The 17,591-nt window shown below is 68.3% G+C and overlaps 2 protein-coding genes across 2 annotated transcripts in view; one reads left to right on the forward strand and one right to left on the reverse strand.

Moving 5' to 3' along the window:
- The first annotated feature begins 944 nt into the window (after positions 1 to 944).
- Positions 945 to 17,591, forward strand: part of BRD3 (bromodomain containing 3) — a 38,381-nt gene continuing 21,734 nt past the window's right edge. The window contains exons 1-5 of the mRNA XM_065928059.1: positions 945 to 1,050; positions 14,675 to 15,000; positions 15,786 to 15,923; positions 16,456 to 16,603; positions 17,280 to 17,494. Coding sequence (XP_065784131.1) covers positions 14,788 to 15,000; positions 15,786 to 15,923; positions 16,456 to 16,603; positions 17,280 to 17,494 — 714 coding nt within the window. The 5' untranslated portion in view covers positions 945 to 1,050; positions 14,675 to 14,787. The remainder of the gene's footprint in view (positions 1,051 to 14,674; positions 15,001 to 15,785; positions 15,924 to 16,455; positions 16,604 to 17,279; positions 17,495 to 17,591) is intronic.
- On the reverse strand, positions 10,963 to 14,699 carry LOC136163893 (collagen alpha-1(I) chain-like). Its single transcript, XM_065928707.1, has 7 exons — positions 14,057 to 14,699; positions 13,215 to 13,472; positions 12,881 to 13,158; positions 12,210 to 12,599; positions 11,945 to 12,162; positions 11,455 to 11,586; positions 10,963 to 11,356 (listed from the first exon to the last, which is right to left on the reverse strand). The coding sequence occupies exons 1-7, from the start codon at positions 14,697 to 14,699 to the stop codon at positions 10,963 to 10,965; spliced, it is 2,313 nt and encodes a 770-aa protein (XP_065784779.1).

Below are 17,591 nucleotides of genomic sequence, written 5' to 3' on the forward strand. Positions count from 1 at the left end.
TCTGAGCCACCAGGGAAGCCTACTTTAGGTTATAGCTAGATATAAATCGAGTTAAGGAGGAACTGCCACCCCCCAAAAAAAGATATCAAAGGTGTCCAGAAGCTGAATCTTTCAAAACACAGAAAAAGGCCAGGGCCCACAGGTTTTACCTCCGGGGCCCACTGCTGGAATCCCAGCCTAGGGACCTTTGATCTCATTCCTGCCTCTCACGGGGAAGATGGGAAAGAGGCTGGCGGGTGGGGGGGTGGCGGGGCGCAGGTCTCCGGGCAAAGCCGGGAACGTCCCCTGCTTCTCGCCAGCACGGGGCACTTGGCGCCCTCTCCCACCGCCAAGAACCGGAGCGACCAGGTCCCGGCCTGATACGGGGACCGGAGGTGGGCGGGCTGGCGGGAGTGGGGCAGACGGGGGCGCGGCCGAGCGCGGCTCCTCCCTGGGCGGGGCCGCCCCTGCGCGCGCGCCGACGCCCCGCCCCGCCCCGCGCGCCCCCGCCAGGCTAATTAGGCGCGCGGTTTGTTTACAAACATGGGCGCCCGGCAGGTGCGCGCCGCCCGGACCGTGCGCGCCCGGGGTTCCAGGGCGGCCCCACCGACTCGGGGGTCCTCGGGCGAGGGTGGGAGAGGCAGGCGGGCGCTGGCCGCCCTCCCGCCTTTTGCGCGCCTCTTTGGGCACCAGGAAATACGCCCAGAGGCGTGTGTCCCCTGCGCCGGGGCGGGCGCGGGGGCGCCGCGCAGGGTCTCCGAGTCGCCGCCGGCGCCGCGCCCCGCCCCGCGCGCCCCCCGGGCCGGGCCCGCTCGCGGCCGGGTCGGCGGGGCGGGCGGCGGGCGGGGGCGCGCGGGGCGGGGCGGGACATGTAGTCCGCGCGCCACGGCCTCCCCTGGGCGGCCCCGGCGCGGGCCCGGCCGCGGACTACGACTCCCGCCAGGCGCCGCGGCGCAGCGCATGAGCCCTGCTCGGCTCCGGCGCGTCTATTATGCTGCCGGGGCCGGCGAGCCAAAGAGGAGCCGGCCGCGCGGGCCGGGAGGGGACGGCCGCCGGAGCCGCCGAGGCCAAGTACGCCTTTCTTTTGCTTCCTTGCGCGCGCGGGGCGGCGGGCGGCGCGGGCGGAGGCGGGCCGGGCGGGCCGGGGAGCGCGGCCCCGTGCGCCCCGCGCAGGCCGCCGGCGCGTCCGGGGAGCCTGGCACCCGGGCGGCCGTCTCCGCCGCCGCCTTTGTGCGCGGCCACGGTGCAACAAAGCGCGGCGGCGGCCCGGGGTCGCGGCGGCGGCGCGGACCCCTCCCCTCGGCCCTCCGCCCGCGCCCTCCCTGCCGCCCGCGTCCCGGGCTCGGGGGCGTCGCCGCGGCCGGGGCTCGCAGCCTGGAGTTGGCACGGCCCGCGCGCCCTGCGCCAGCGACCTCCCGCGCTCCCTCCCTCACGGAAAGGATTTTTTCCCCCCCTTTTCTCCGCCCGCCATCTTTTGAAGGGGGGATCGGGGAGGACGCGGAGGGGAAGGTAGCGCTTCGGCGCCACTTTGCCCGCGCGCGCCCGGCCCGCCTCGGTCCCTGGCCGCGGGGCTCGCGCGGGGGCTGTCGCCGCGGCTGGGGCGGGGGGCGAGGCTGGCGGCGCGGCGTGGAGGCCGCTCGCTACAGAGTTAGGGGCCCGAGCTGACTTTGAGCCCTTTGGAGTTGCTGGGTCGTTGCAGCCCGGAGGAGTTCCCGTTTTGAAAACAGCGTGAAAAGCGCTTACAACGGGCGAGATCGAGTTGGAGCGGGAGGAGCTGGCCTGGGCCCTGGCTTGACAGCGCGGCACAAGCCCATCGGGGAGAAGTGCTCACCCCAGGCCTCACACGGCTCCCCCGGCCCTCGTGGGCTCCCCAAGAATAAACGTGGGGCTCGGGGGAGTCCTCTCCGCCGGTTGCTCGTCGGGGTCAGGGCCGGGGGTGGAGGCCTTGGGTCGCCCCCTTCTCCCGCGGGGCCAGGGGCGGTTTTGGAAAGAGAGTAGGAGCGTGGCGCGGGTCCACCAGCAGACCCCCCGGGGGCGGTCCCGTGGTCCTCCCTGCGGGTTCCCGCCTTTGGGCCCAGTCCCTGACCGTCCTGCGATCCTTCATTTTGGCTGGAAGCTTTCTACCCAGAAGCGCATAACTGGGGCTCCTTCCCGTGTGTTCCCTGGGTTCTGGCTGCAAAGTTAATGGTGCTGGGGCGTGCTGTTGTGTATCCTTTGGGCAAACTGGGCCGGGGAGGGGGTGCGGACGGCGTGTAACTGAGGGATCGCTGCGCGCGCCACCCCCCTCCCCCAAGTGAGGACGGAGGAAAAAGTTTTTTTTTTTAAACCTTGTTTTGTAGGCTTTCTTCTTGACTCTTTCTTTAAAATGGGAGTTCTTTTCCTGAGTCCCTGGATGGCATTACTCCTGAGGGAGAGGTTGGCATTCAAGGGGGTGAAGAAAAGGCCTGAATCTCTGCGAGGGTCTGGCTTCAGGAGTTAGGGACCTCCCCGCTTCCCTCCCCCTCCACCATCCTCCCGCAGCCGGGAATCCGGCCTCTTATTTGCAAATAAAGCTCTGTTTGCCCTTCTCTGTCGTGAGGCCTTGATGTGTGCTCGCGGTTACAGATCCGGAGAGATAGGGCGCACAGCGTCTGGGGCGGGAGGGGACGCGGGGCGGAGTGGGCTGTTTCTCCCTGACCTTTCTGGTAACCTGGGAGGTGGGAGGGGGGCATGCCTCTGGAATCCCGCCCGAGCAGCTCCTCAAAAGCTTCGATCCAGCCCCAGCCCCGCCGCGGGGACGTCCGGGGAAGGAGGGCCAGGCGGCGCCGGTCGATTTTTGTTTTGTTTTTAGAAAGTGGAGTAATTGCCTTCCCTCCACAACAGCCCGTGCGCGCTTGGGAAGTGAGCTCGGAGGGCCGGAGGCGATCTGTTAAATACGCTGGGCCCGCCGGGCTCGCGGGCAGAAAGTGAAAGTGGAGGGGGTGGGGGCGGTGCGGCGGGGTAGACAGCGCCCGCCCAGCGCCCGCCGGGGCCAGCCGCGCCTCCTGCGCCCTCTTCCTCCAGCCTGGCGCATTGCCAGTCGTCCGAGCCCTGCGCCCCGCGCCCACGGCCATTTCCTGGTTCTGGGCGGCAGAGGCTCTCTGGGGAGCGCTGGCCCCCTGCCACAGATCGCAGTGCAGTGGTTGGTGCAGGACACCGCCCCGGCCAGCCTGGCCCTGCACCCACCACTGGGGTCCTGTACTCCTTGGGGAGCAGCGCTCCTCATCCTGTGGGGCCGGGGGAGTTGGCCCAGGTGGGAGTGGGGTTTCCCCAGGGAGCGTCTGCCCAGATGCATGTGCAAAGCTGCTCTGCAGACCCCCCCTCCCACCAGTCTCGGGGCAGTCCGGCTGAGTAGCTGGTCCTCCTTCTGGTCTACCTGACAGATGGCGGACTTGTAGAGGCACAGGGCACCCGTCAGGTCTTCGTAGACCCCGTACCAGCGGCCAGCGTCTAGTCAGCATTCCTTGCTTCCAAAGGGAACTTGAGTGACGTGTGGCAGAGAGCCGCATCGTGCTGGGCACACACCTGTCTGCTGGGAGCTTGTCCGGAGCGAGCCCTCCGCCCGCCCCGAGCTCTGCCCCCTGGTGTCCGTGGACAGGGTCCACAGGTGTCTTAACAGTGCTGGTGGCCCGGGCACTTGGTCAAGGGTGCTGGTAGGTAGGTGCCCGGGGAGCGGGCAGCTTGTTGCGCCCCCTCAGCTCCCCCTTGAGTCATGAACCCCTTGGCACCTGCACCCCCGCTCTGGGGGCCTGTGGTCCTGCCTCCGACAAACACTGGGCTCTTAAAGGCCAAGGGTGACGTTTCTGGGTCTGCGAGTGGAGCTGATAGTTACTTGGGCTGGGGTGGAGGTTGTGTCCAGAGGCCGCTGCGTCAACGCTGCGGGTCAGCCTCTGTTTCTGCAGCCAGGTTTTCACTGTTGCACATGAGAACCTGGTCTGAACCTAACCCCTTGTCAGGGTCTTTGTGAGCTGGAGTCTGAGCTGGCAGGCGCATGGGGGGACGCCCTCCACCATCCTTGCCGCAGAACTGGGGGAGTTGGTCAGGAGGTCGCGAGGCACCTGGGAGCACACTCCCCGTGCTCAGGGGCTGCCACCTGGGGTGCCGGGTGTCGCAGGCACCCCGTGGGGTTTTCTTACAAGTGTTGGAATCTGGGCTCAGGAGGGTGATCAGGAGTGTGTTCGGGAGGGCGGGGGCACGCATGTCCCAGATGCTGCCCCGTCGTGAGGAGCTGGCGCTGCGGGGTCCCCGCCAGGGTCCCTGGTAGCTGGGGGCGGGAATGCGTGTCGAGCAGCTGGACCCTCGTACCGACTTATCGGGAGGAGCTGGCGGGCAGCGTGGTCTGACGGCGTCGCAGGGTGAAACTCGGGTGCAAGTGGGAGGAGAGGGCCGGAGGGGGCTGCCCAGCCCCCAGCCTGCCCGCCCTTGGGGCAGAGCGCTGGCCATGCCCGCCGGTGCCAGGGCTGCTGGTGCAGAGCTGGGGCCCTGCTGCCTGTGCGCCCCAGATAAGCCACACCCACCCTGTGCTCTGCGGCCTCAGCTGCCAGCAGGCTGTCCCGGCTGGGCCGTTGGGGGTCTGGGTGGGGAAGACACCACTGGCCGTGTGACGGTCCCCTGAGATGTCGGAGCCTGCACCCCCATGCCCCGAGGGCAGGGAGAGACTGCGCCCAGTAAGCGTGTGAGCTCTGGGGCTGTGGGAAGGGTCCCAGGGGTGGCGGCTGTGACCCCTGGCTCTTGGGCCCCCCCACGCTCACAGCGTGTGCTGGTCCCTTTCCAGGGCGTCCAGGCTCCGGCCAGCCCTCCCGTGGGAGCCCCTGCTTCCCTGGAAGCGTGTGGGCACCCAGGGAGCGTGTTTGTGTGGGGACCCTGGTTTACCGAGGCTGGGCCATGCAAGGTGCCGGTCTGGGCTGGCGCTAGTGGGCTCCCCCGAGGGCTGGGGGTGGGGGGCTGGCTGCCCCTCAACAGTGGGATTGGCTGGTGGTTGTGGAGTCCCAGCCTGATCTCCCGCCTCCCTGCTCAGGCTCCACAGCCTCCCGGCCCCTCTAGGTCTTGGGTCCCGTCTGTTACGTGGGGCGAAGGGTCAGCGTCCTTGTGAGGGCCGCCGCCCGGGGTGTGAGCTCGGGAGGGCCCTGGCGGGCGCGGCCACTGCCTGAGTCTGATCTGGGACGCGCGGTGTGTGTGGAGCCTCCTCTCTCTCGCTCAGGGTCCCGGAGTTGCCCACACGGTTGTTGGTGTCAAATGGGGCTTGTCTTTTGGGACAGGCCCCCCGGCAAGTGCAGTGACCGCCGGACCCCAGCATCGTCTGTGGGGCCGACTGGCCCGGAGAGGCTGCTCCCCGCTCCTGGTCAGGCTGTCGTCCGTGTGTCCCCTGGCGTTATCCCCCTTTCCGGGTGACCCGTCCCTCGCGCCCCCCCTCCCCCCCAGAATTCCCTGGAGCTTTCCAGCCCTGGACATGCACCGCTGGTGCAGCGTCTCCCACAGGTCAGGGGGCGTGGCTGGCCTGACCCCCACTGTGAACAGTGACCCCACAGCAGAGCTGGTCAGAGGCTGGCTTCTCCAGGTAGGCTGGCAGGCTGGGCAGAAACATGGGGTGTCAGGGAACACTGGATTGAGGAGGAGCCTTAGCTGTGGGGGGTGCAGAGCTGAGAGGACATGGGGGCGTCAGGAGGGGGCCAAGGATTCTCGGTGGGCCAGGCTGGTTCCTTAGTTCAGTTCAGTTCAGTCGCTCAGTTGTGTCTGACTGTGACCCCATGGACCACAGCACGCCAGGCCTCCCTGTCCATCACCAGCTCCTCGAGCTTGTTCAAACTCATGTCCATTGAGTCGGTGATGCCATCCAACCATCTCATCCTCTGTCGTCCCCTTCTCCGCCCGCCTTCAATCTTTCCCAGCATCAGGGTCTTTTCTAATGAGTCAGCTCTTCACATTAGGTGGTCAAAGTATTGGAGTTTCAGCTCCAGCATCAGTCCTTCCAATGAACACCCAGGACTGATCTCCTTTAGGATGGACTGGTTGGATCTCCTTGCAGTCCAAGGGGCTCTCAAGAGTCTCCTCCGACACCATAGTTCAAAAGCACCAATTCTTCGCGCTCGTCTTTCTTTACGCTGTGACTCTTGCATCCATACGTGACCACTGGGAAAACCGTAGCTCTGACTACTCGGACCTCGAAGACCCGGGGGTGCTGTGGGCATGCGATGGGGCTGGCCTGGGGGGGTCATGCCCTGACCCTGGGTGGGCTCAGGCCCTGGTCGGGGCTGAGCCGCTCTGGGGAGCGGCCCTTTGGGTGGCCACTGTGGTGGCACTCATCCCTGCGAGGTGGGCAGTGGTGGCCAGCGGGGCCTGGGGTGTGCGGGGCCCCTGCCCGCCTGGCTGACCCGCTCAGACACCCCTCGCCGGGCCCCTGGGTCCTCTCGCTGGAGGAGGCAGTTGGCTCCGTCTGTCACTGAAGCCGACCCTGCCCACACGGCTCCTGTTTCCTGAGGCCCGGCCGCCCCTGGCAGAGGCGCTGGGGCGGCGGGCTGGCCCCTCCCTGCGGGTCAGCGCTGTGTCTCTGCGGGTCTCTCCCGGCCGTTCTGGGATGTGGTGCAGAGCCTCCGGGGTTGGGTGGATGGCCTTGCTCACAGCCTGGCTCTGCCCTGGGCCCTTTCACCACTGAACCTCCCACCCCACCCGCAAAGTGGAACCCCTGTGGCCCCCGCCAGTGCTGGGATGGGACCCAGGAAGATGGGGCAGCGTCATGGTGCGGGGGTCCCCCCAACTCAGGAGGCAAGGCCGCAGGGTCTGAGCTGGGCTGGGGGTGAGGAGGAGCTGACACCGGGATGGGGCGCCCGTCCTAGGCTTTCTTCCAGCCTCTGACCTCCACCCTCCATGCCCACGTACCCCACCAGGCTCCCCCCAGCCTGACTGTGGCTCGAGATCCCCCTTCGGCCCGACGCCCCCCAAGCTAAGAGCTTCCTGGGGCTCCTCACCCCTCTGCCTCCTCCTCTGACCCTGCCCACCTCCCTGCTAACCCCCCCGGCCATGGCTGAAAGCATGTTCCCCGATGGTGGTGAGCGAGCAGCCCCTGGGTTGGGCACCCCCCGTCCCCCCAGCATCTCCCGAGACATGGAGGAGACCAGGCCGCCCAGGAGTGCCCGACTCCGGCCGCTGCATCCTGTCTGCGGCGGGAGGGTCGGAGCTGCCGCTGCGGCTGTGTTTTCTGGGCGGTTTCCCTCGTGGCCCCTGGACAGAGGTCCACACACTGCCCTTGTTTGTCCAGGAGCCTGAAGGGCTCTGGTGTCCAGCCTCTCTCGATGCAACCCTCCGGGTTGAGCCATCCTAGAGGAGCTGAGTTTCTGTGTTTTATTTCTGATTACAGTTCCCTGGGGAGGAAGGAGGCGGGTCCCAGAGCCTTGAGCCCAGGGACCCTGGGAAGGGGCGGGGAGATGGCCGTGACCTCCGGGCCCGCCTGCTGTGGAGCTGGGACACCCGCTCCCCGCCCCCGCCTGTGGCCGGACGTGTCCCGCAGAGTCCCTCGCGACGGAGCGGCGGGTGTGTGGCCCCGGAGGGTGGGGCGGCCGCACAGTGAACCCCGGCCCCACCCCTCCACCGCCGTGAGCCAGCCGCTCGGCTTTCTGGGCCCTCCCGTGGGATCCCGCCCCAACCCCTGTCTGCATTTCCTTTTGCGGTTTGTCAGCGTTTCCGCTCCGGGTGGTTTCAGATCCCCTCTCTTCGAGGGAAGGCTTCTCTCACTCTGACTTTTGCATGTTTGTGGTGCTGCCGTCAGGCCTGGCGGCGGGCACCTCGGGAGCTGTGTGTGTGTGTGGGGTGCTCCCCAGGATGTGTGTGTGTGTGGGTGCTCCCCGGGAGGTGTGTGTGTGTGGGGGGTGCTCTCCATGAGGTGTGTGTGTGTGGGTGGGGAGGTGTGGATGGGTGGGGGGTGCTCCCCAGGAGGTGTGTGTGGGTGGGGGGTGCTCCCCGTGAGGTGTGTGTGGGGGGGAGTGCTCCCCAGGAGGTGTGTGTGGAGGGGGGGTGCTCCCCGGGAGGTGTGTGTATGTGTGGGTGCTCTCTGGGAGGTGTGTGTGTGTGGGGGTGCTCCCCAGGAGGTGTGTGTGGGGTGCTCCCTCGGAGGTGTGTGTGGGTGGGTGCTCCCCAGGTGTGTGTGTGTGTGGGGTGCTCCCTGTGAGGTGTGTGTGTGTGGGGGTGCTCCCCAGGAGGTGTGTGTGTGGGGGGGTGCTCCCCAGGAGGTGTGTGTGGGGGGGGTGCTCCCCAGGAGGTGTGTGTGTGTGGGTGCTCCCCAGGAGGTGTGTGTGGGTGGGGGGTGCTCCCCAGGAGGTGTGTGTGTGGGGGGGTGCTCCCCAGGAGGTGTATGTGGGTAGGGAGGTGTGTGTGGGTGGGGGGTGCTCCCCGTGAGGTGTGTGTGTGTGGGGGGGTGCTCCCCAGGAGGTGTGTGTGGGGGGTGCTCCCCAGGAGGTGTGTGTGTGGGGGGTGCTCCCCAGGAGGGGTGTGTGTGTGTGGGGTGCTCCCCAGTGGGCGTGTGTGGGAGGTGGGTGCTCCCCATGGTGTGTGTGTGTGGGGTGCTCCCTATGAGGTGTGTGTGTGGGGGGGTGCTCCCCAGGAGGTGTGTGTGTGGGGGTGGGGGGTGCTCCCAGCCTCGCTCTCCCCTGAGGGACTGGGGCCTGGGGTCCCCACGCAGGGCACGCGTGAGCCTCGTCATGGCGAGGCCGAGAGCTCCCAGCTCGCTGTGCCCGCGCCCGCTCCCGCGCCCGCTCCCAGCCTTCTCCTGGAAGGCTGGTTCTCAGCGGGCCTGGGGGCGTCGGGGGCGGGCCGCACGTCTTGCTCCTGCGTGTTCATCCCGGGAGGTGAGACGGGGGTGAGGGGGAGCCCGGGCGCCTTGCAGGTCTGCCCCTGCGTCTGGACTCTGTCGCCTGCGCTTCCTGCCCCATCCCGGGCCGTCCTGCCTGAGTCCCCGTGCCCAAACCTTGGGTCTCTGCCGGGCCGGGAGCCCAGGGAGCAGGGCTCTGCCCCCCAGACCTCACTATTGCTGTGGGGTGGGGGGCGCAGGGTCCTGAGTGCCCCAGGAAAGGGGGCTTCGCCTCTTCTTCCTGAGGTGGGAGCTTCCCAGTGTGGCCAGCAGAGGGGCCGTGGAGGCCCCTTGCATGCCCCGCTTCTCCTCAGAGACCCCCAGTCATTTCAGCCCCGCTCCCACCCCTGTGATCACAGAGCAGACGTATCTCCTTCATGAGACTTGATCCTCTTCTCTGAAGCGTCAGGGCTATTAAAGGCTCGTACCGCACATCGCCGTCACCCCCAAAGCGCTGACGTTGAGTCCACGGTCGTCAAATGGCCGTGTGGACGTAGACGCCTCCCTTCTCACGGTCCAGCAGGTGTTTCCAGCGCGCTGGCCCAGGGCGGAGGTGCTGGGGGTGGGCACCGCCTCGCCCGCCCCGGCTGTCCCCCCCAGGCCTCGAGGGGCCCCAAGGCACCCCGGGCTGGGTGGAGAAGCCGACCCCAGTGCCAGGCAGCCTCCTGCGTTGCAGCTGGGACCCCAGAACACCGCCCCAAGGAGTGAGCTTTCTTCCTCGTTCTTTTGCAGCGGCAGCTGGCCCTTCGCCGCTGCGGGCCGGCCTTCGCGTCCGTGTTTACCGCCCCGGGAGGCTGACGTGTTTCCCTGCAGGCTGTCGTGTCTGACCTGGGACGTTGTCTCAGACCCTGGGGGCTGCAGGAATGCAGGCGCGCCGGCTGGGTTCTGAGACCCCGGGGGCTCTGTTGGGACACGCCTGGCGTTGGGGGAGCGGGAGTCGGGCTCCGGCCTGTTCCGCGAGGCTGCGGGTTGCTCCCAGCCTGATCACGGCGGGCGTTGCCTGCTTGTGCCCTGAGTGTACTGGAGTGGGGGCACTCACGTCCCGGGGGGTCACGGGCGTCTCTGGGGGCCCTGCTCCCGCCCCAGGGGGCAGCTCGTCTGCGTGGTGGGGGCCTGCGTGCCCTGGGCCTCGGTTTCCCCACCTGCAGCCTGCCCCTGTAGCGCTGCCAGGGGCTGGCCAGGGGCCCCCGAGGGGGGCTCCCTGCCGGACATTTCCTCTGCTCCTTCTGTGGGCCCTCCTGGTGCCCCCACCCAGCTGCAGGGGCCTAGGCCATGGGAGCGGGCTGGAGCCTTCTGGAAACCCGCACTCCTGAGTGTGCCTTGTTTCTCTCGATGGAGGGGGCCTGTGGGCACCCCCCCGGGGCTCTCTTGAGGAAGAGGTTCTGGAGTCTCTGCCAGTGGACGCAGGCACCCGGCCACATTGGCCCCCCTGCAGTCTTCTTGTCTGGGTCCCTAGCCAGGGAGGCCAGGTGGGCAGGCGACCAGCGACCATCCTGGGTGGGGCCTGGCAGGGCTGAAGGGAGGCGGTGGGCTGTCCGTGTGCCCACGCTGAGCCCAGGCCTGCTGGGTGAGGAGACCCCCGAGGGGCTGGTGTCCCCAGCTCTTTAGCCGCTGTCAAGGAGCCCCCGGCCCCTATGTCCTCGAGGGTGGGCGCCGTGCCTCCGTCCTTGGGGCTGGCTTGGAAGTGCTTGACCGCTGACGGCCGTGCCAGTGGTCAGCCAGGAGGGCAGCTGGCACTTGGACCCTGGTGTGGCAGACCCTAGCAGGCACGCCCCGCTGCCCTTCTGCGGGGCCCCCGTGTCTGTGGCATCTTTGCATCCCCAGCTGAAGTTAGACTCAGGCCAGGAAGCTAGAGGGGTGCCGCTGCCAGGGACCACCCCGCGGGTTGCGGGGGCCCTGCTCGCAGTTGTGGGGGGGCCGTGTGGTGTCTTATGACTGCTGGGCACCCCCTCTCACCCTGTGATGCCAGGAGCCAGGTCGGGAGGCAGGGGGGTCCTGGGCTCGCGTTCCCCGAGGCCCTCCATGGCCAGGTTCAGGAGATACCCCGAGGATGGCAGAGCCTCAGCTTTGTCATCCGTGCAGTGGGCCTGCTCACTGGCCATGTGGGATCACATGGCATCTCCCCTTCAGTGGGGGTGGAGGGCCTGCGGCCGACCACCCAGCATCCTTCGGGGGTCTCCACCGTCCGCCCCCGTGATCTCGCCCAGGAGGGCAGCTGGGGAGGCCTGGCCAGGGTCCGCTGGGGGCGGGTGCACGGTGAGCCTGGACGCGGCTGGGTGGTGACTCCCCGGCCTGTCCTGTTGTTTGAAGTCCCCACGTGGCTCCGGCCCTCTTCTCTGGGACCGATGTTGGTTCAGGGCTGAGCCCTGGAGGGGCGGGTGGGGGGCAGCTAGTGGACTGTGTGGCCCCAGCTTCTTTCTGGCAGCAGCCTCTGCCTTCCGGTCCCGGGATGCGTCCCGACTCCCGCCCGGACGAGGCGGCTGACGGACGGCACAGCTGTGGTGGGTGGCCGCCTGCTGCCTGGACAGATGGGCGTTGGTTGGGTGTCTTGGCCATCCAGGCAACGCGGGCCGGGGTGGGGGGCGTGAGGGGGTCGATGGCGCCTCTCACAGCCCTGCCGAGGGCGAGCCAAGACCTCGGGGTCGTCGTGGGGCCAGGACTTGCCCCGGACGGAGCACGCACGGCTGCCGGCTCGGCCCCGGAACTTGGAGGAAGAGACGAGAGTTCCCAGACGCTTGGCCGGGTTGGAGCTTTTTTTTCCAAAGCAGAAATCCCTTTACACTTGCTGCTTTTTGCAAGAGTAACGTGTTTCTAAAAAAAGAAATCCACGTGTTCAGAAACACAAGCAGAAAAAGGCAGAAGGCATCCCGTGGGCCCGCGTGTGGTCCTGGGCACCCAGGGAGCCTCTCCGTCAACTTGCTGTCCTGGGACGTCCCGGGCTCAGCCAGCATCTGGTTTCCTCAGGCTCGCTGTCGGGTCGGCAGGGTTGATGGGGAGGCGAGGCCAGACTCTGGCTGTGGCTCTGCTCGCCCTGGACACTTGGCCCGATCTGGGCTCTGCTGCGTTCTGGGCGGGCTGGCCCCGACAGGGAGTGGCGTGGCCCCTCACCCGGCCCCAGAGGGACAGCGCCGGGTGACCTGTGTGACGCTACGGCCCGCCTGGGAGGGTTCTGCCCGAGGCCCTGGCTGCACGGCCCTGTCGGGGAGAGCAGTCCTGGTGCCCGGGGTGGGGGCCTTGCCCAGCCTCTGATGCTCCTGCTTCCCTTTCTCCTCCCTGCTGAGCACAAGCCCCACGCTGGCCTCTGCCCTCGGGGGGACACCGCAGCCCTGCAGGCACCCCACACCCCCGCAGGAGCCCGGTGCAGGGGCCGCACCCCTCCTGGTGGCGGAGCTGGAGGCCGCCTTTGTTTGCAGAGGCCCCCGGCCCGTGCCAGCCGCAGGCTGTGGGGCGTCCGGCAGCATCCATGTGCGTCCTCACTGAACCTCCCACGCCCTCCGGGGTCCGCGGTGGTTCTCGCCTCGGGACTGTCTGTGGTCTGTGGTCGGTGTTCCCTGAGCCCGTGCCAGGCCCGCACTGGGCTCCGAGCTGAGCCGTCGTCTGGGATCCCCAGCCCTGCCGAGCCGGCGCCGGGCTGGGCGGGAGTGAGGCAGGACCCAGGAGGTGGCCCCTCCTGGGCGGAGCTGGCTGCCTTGTGGGGCCTGGGCGCCCAGCCGCGGAAGCAGTGTGTCCGTGTTTGCGGCGGAGGCTGGCCGCCTGCGGTCCGCTGTGTGGAGTGGCCAGTCACTGGTCAGGAGAGGGGGTGGAGGTCGAAGGGCAGACTGCGGGCCCCTGTGCGGCCCCGGCGCATCCCTGCAGAGAGCTGTGTGCAGGGGGCGGGGCTGTACCTGGGCAGCAGCCTGGGCCCTTCCTGGGGCCCCCGTGTCCCCTCGGGTGGTTTCAGGCCCTGGCGGTGTCCTGCCCGTCCCCTGAGGACTGCGTATCAGCAGTGCTGGGTACTGGGTGCCTGCCCGCCCGCCAGCGTCTGGGGGCCCGCGTGTCCCACACCTGGGGGTTCAAGCCTGGGGCCCCACCCGGCCCGCACTGGGGGGTACGCACCGGGGGGTTCACTCCGCCTGCCCCTGGGGCCCCACCCGGCCTGGGGGCCAGGCTGGGCTTGTCCGACATCAGGGAGGAACAGGGCGTGTCCCTAACGGACCTTGGGGATCCCCGGATCGGCAGGCCCGTGGGGTGACTGGCGCATGTCCACTGGCCTGAGTGCTCTGCGCTGCGCTCCTTTAGTCTTGACTCCCGCGGGGACCCAGGCGGACTGGATCCCGGGGTTGCTGAAGGGCAGAGGTGGGATTGGGACCAGGGGCCCGGCCCCGCATCTGCTCCGCACCCCTGAGCTGCCTGGGGTCTGGGAGGCCCAGCCGGTGATGGCGCTGCGGCGAAGCGGGGGGAGACACGGGCCTGTGGGGCCGCAGCAGCCAGGACGGGGAGACCAGTCCCTGGTCAGCTCGGGGCCTGCAGGCCAGAGTGGGCCAGGCAGCGCTGGTTGGGACGGCAGCCCCGTGCGGGGCAAGGCCGTCGACGGGGGCAGGTTCGCGGGGACCCCAGCAGGCGGCGGCGGCGCTGGGCCAGAAGTGGTCAGACCTGCCTGGGGGGGGGGGAGCACAGGCCGTCACTGTGCGGTGGGGACTCGGGGCGTCAGCCGGCCGGCCTGGCCGCCTCCCCAGGGAGGCCCTGGAGCCGGTGTGGAGCAGACGCGCTCAGGCCCTTGGGGGCCACCTTGGGGTGTTCAGAATGTTCCTCCGGGGAGAGGAGCGGGCGGGCAGGTCTGCTCCGTGCGTGGGACGCGCCCGGCCTCTTTGCGGAGTCCTCTTCGCCCTGGCTTGGGGTTGGCGGGGGCAGAGGAGGCGCTGGCTGGGGGAAGCCCCTGGTGTGTAGCCTTCCCTGATGACTGGGGTAAAGGCGCCCACGTGGCAGAGTGCAGGCTGCCGGCAGGATGTCAGCCAGCTAGAAACACTCTGCAGGTTAGCTGCTGGATGTGGTCCCCGTGGCTGACGGGTGCTGTTCTGAGGGCCCTCTGGCCCCCACACAGGCCCTGCCTCCCAGCCTGGGCCCGCCTGGGAGGGCCACCGACTTCCTCCCAGGACGCGGCGGGGGAGCCTCTCTGGGGGTGGCCCGTCTGTCACCCGCCACACAGTTGTCTGCGTGGGGCTGGGCGGCCTCTTGACACACGTGAGGCCGCGGTGGCCAGTTCCTTCCCGGCGCTGCGCGTGGAGGAAGTTTGGCCAGCCAGGCTGTGGTTCGGACAGTCCCCGTCCGCCGCCCTCCCCGATTGGCTGAGGACCGGCCGCGTCACAGCCCGGCCGCCATCACAAACCAGGGCCCGGTCTCGGGGTGACGTTGGAACCCCCATCACCCGTGCGCCGTGCGTGTTCCCCGCGCCTTTCTGCAGGCCTGGCTCGAACGTCGGGTCCGCGTCGCAGCTCTCGACCTGCGAGTTGCTGCCCGCAGGGTTGCTGCCGTCCAGGCCGGTGTAGAGGCAGCCCCCGCGCCGGCGGCTGGTGGGCGGTGAGCCGACACTGGCTGCGGCTTTGGCCTCCGCCTGGACGGCCGCCCCCGCCGCCCCCCGCCCCTCGTGTCTCCCCCACCCGCCCGGGGGGGGCACCTGCTGCCGTTCTGCCTCCCGTCCCGGTCTCTCTGCCTGCCCGGCCCGAGGGCAGCGTGGCAGTGGTCCTGTGACCGGTGGGGGCGGGCCTGACCGGGGCGGACGCGCCCAGGTGGCCTCGCCGTGACCGCGCGGGCTCACGCGCCCACGCAGCCGGCCCCACCGCGGCCCCTCCCGCCCCGCAGGTGCTGCCTGGTTGGGACCAGACATGGGACGTCGCACCTCGGCGGGGAGCACAGAGGAAGCCAGGGCCTCCCCGAGCCGCTGCCGTGACGGCCAGTGAGCGAGCAGCCGGAGGATGTCCACCGCGACGCCGGTCGCCCCCACGGGGATCCCGGCGGCCCCGGGCCCAGTGAACCCGCCTCCGCCGGAGGTGTCCAACCCCGCCAAGCCCGGCCGCAAGACCAACCAGCTGCAGTATATGCAGAACGTGGTGGTAAAGACGCTCTGGAAACACCAGTTCGCCTGGCCCTTCTACCAGCCCGTGGACGCCATCAAGCTGAACCTGCCCGTGAGTGCCCCGAGCCCTGCCCGTGAGGGTCCTGCCCGCTGCCCCCGCCCCTGTCCAGGGAGGACGGCCCCTCTGGCCTCGGCCCAGGTGGTGCAGGGAGGTGGCAGGTGCTAGGAAGGCGGTCCCAGCCCAGAATCTGCGAGGATGGCAGGGCGGAGGGGACACACGGGCCTGGGTGTGGGGAGCGGAGGCCGCAGCCTCGGGGGTGGACACGGTGACCGGCCCGGGCACAGAGGTGCACTGAGGCTCACCCCGCACCAGCCCCGTCCCACGGAGAGACGCGTCTGCGCACAGTCCTGTGCCTACGTGGGGGTGGCCGGCCTTCCTGGCGATGGCGCCCTAACTGCATGCCCGGGGCCCACCTGGCCGTCTGACGGCTTTCTCCTTCGGGCCCGAGCGGAGAACCCCGGAGTCCTGCAAGGGGAGCCCTGGGCCAGCACTTGGCAGCCGGCTTCTGAGCCAGCTTGGCCCTTGGACACCTTCAGGCCCTCAAGTGAAGTTTCGGATGCAGGGACAAGATGCCCTCGTCCAGAGCCTAGACCCGCTCTGCAGTCCTCTGCCCACACAGACCCCCGTCAGACCAGAGGAGCTTGGCAGGGTCCGTGCTGGCCCAGGGCTCCCCCAGACCTGGCGCCCCCCTGCCCTCAGCTGGACAGAAACCTGGGTCCAACCCCAGCGCCGAGCTGCCCGAGAAGAACCGCCTCGTGCGCAGTCTAGGCACTTGGGAATCATGAAAACCATCTTATTGAATCCACCAGTAATGTCCCTGACTGTTTCTTTCCTAGGATTATCATAAGATAATAAAAAACCCCATGGACATGGGAACCATTAAGAAGAGACTAGAAAATAATTATTATTGGAGTGCGAGTGAATGTATGCAGGACTTCAACACCATGTTTACAAATTGTTACATTTATAACAAGGTGAGAAGGTGGTGTGGCGTGGGCCCCGTCTGCTGCTGTGAGTGACCAGGGAGGAATGCCAGCGTGGGGTTGGCCGGTGTCCACCGGGCCAGGCGCGTCGCAGCGGCTCTCAGACCGATTCGGGCCGCCGTGGCCCCCTGCCCAGCCCTTGTCTGGCTGCGATCCCCGTGTGCGGGGCCCATGAGCCACGTGCCTGAGGGGCCGCCCTGTGCGTGGGCCCACGTGCCCTGCTGGCATGGCGAACGTCCGAGCAGCCTTTTCAGAAGGATGCGACATCCCAGATGCTTTGAAACACCTGCTCCCTTGGACCTTGTTTCCTCTCTGATGGGACAAGGAGTGGTTTTTTATCCTTTGTGCTTTTTGAGTTCTGAGAGTTTCCGCATTAAAATGTGTTCCTTTTGCTTCCCTCCTGCCCTGCGAGATCCCGTAACAACTTTTTAAATACGTATTTTTCTTGAGCAGCGGCTGCGTGTTTGCTGTAAGCAGCGCGGCTCCATTCCCGCGCGTGACCCTGCTTCTCCTGTGTCTTCAGCCCACAGATGACATAGTGCTCATGGCCCAAGCCTTAGAGAAAATTTTCCTGCAGAAAGTGGCTCAGATGCCCCAGGAGGAAGTTGAATTACTGCCCCCTGCTCCAAAGGGCAAAGGCCGGAAACCAGCTTCGGGAACACAGAGTGCAGGTGAGGGGGTTGCTGCCCGCCTCCCAGAGCCGATGAGAGTGTCCCCTCCGGGCTCAGCACGCCTCTCTGCGCGGTTGGTGGCAGTCGGGGCCTGGGAGCCGGCGCTCTGCCGTGTGGCCTGCAGGCCGCCCACCTTGGTGCCTGCTTGGGGCGAGGACTGTGGCCTTGCCAGGTCCCCAGGCTCCTCCCTGCTGATCCTGGCTCGGAGGCTGCTTTTTCTGGAGGCTGCTCCTCTCCTGTGTCCCCTCCAAGGACCCTGCCTCCACAGCACGCAGCGTGTTCTCTGTGAATGACCCAGGAGTGGCGGGGGGTTGGGGTCGGCACCAGGAGCCCGGGGGTGGCCTTCCCTGTCCTGAGATCCCAGAACCACGGTGGGTCCCCTGGAGAGCTGTCCAGGGTCCCAGGAGGGGCCAGTTCTCTGGAGAGGCGGGGCAGCGGCTGGTTCTGCAGCTCCGTCCGGTTACCCAGTGACGGCCTGGGGGGCCGGGTTAAGCCCCCGGCTCCGACCTCTCAGGCTGTGACCTCCTGGACCACCCACTCCATCCTGGTTCACTCACCTGGGCCTCAGAGACGGCTGCCGTGAGGATAACGGCCAGGGTCTCGGGAGGAGGGGCCGGTCCGAGGACATGGTGCCGCAGACCCGGGCCAGCTCCGCCTCCCGTCTTCTGCCCTCAAGGCTCACAGCAAGTGGCGGCTGTGTCCTCCGTGTGCCCGGCGGCCCCCTTCCAGAGCGTCCCCCCCACGGTCTCCCAGACGCCCGTCATCGCCGCCACCCCCGTGCCAACCATCACCGCAAACGTCACGTCGGTCCCTGTTCCCCCGGCCGCCGCCCCGCCTCCCCCCACCACGCCCATCATCCCTGTGGTCCCTCCCACACCGCCCGTCGTCAAGGTGAGCTTTCCTGGTCCCGGGTGGGGTGGGGGGCGCTCTGTCCCTTCCCTGGGCACAGGCTGCCCCTGGCACAGCCGGCCTCTGGACCGGTCCCGTC

The sequence above is a fragment of the Muntiacus reevesi genome, chromosome 3, assembly GCF_963930625.1.
Source record: "Muntiacus reevesi chromosome 3, mMunRee1.1, whole genome shotgun sequence".
In the NCBI taxonomy this organism is placed as follows: Eukaryota; Metazoa; Chordata; class Mammalia; order Artiodactyla; family Cervidae; genus Muntiacus; species Muntiacus reevesi.

What these genes read in the sequence shown, in the direction of transcription:
- LOC136163893 (XM_065928707.1), bottom strand. Translation starts at nt 14,699, where the DNA reads ATGTCTGGTCCCAACCAGGCAGCACCTGCGGGGCGGGAGGGGCCGCGG. An exon ending in ACTGGCCACCGCGGCCTCAC is followed by an intron (nt 13,473 to 14,056) that starts GTGTGTCAAGAG and finishes CCCCCCCCCCAG; the next exon opens with GCAGGTCTGACCACTTCTGG. An exon ending in CAGCTCCGCCACCAGGAGGG is followed by an intron (nt 12,163 to 12,209) that starts GTGCGGCCCCTG and finishes GGGTGCCTGCAG; the next exon opens with GGCTGCGGTGTCCCCCCGAG.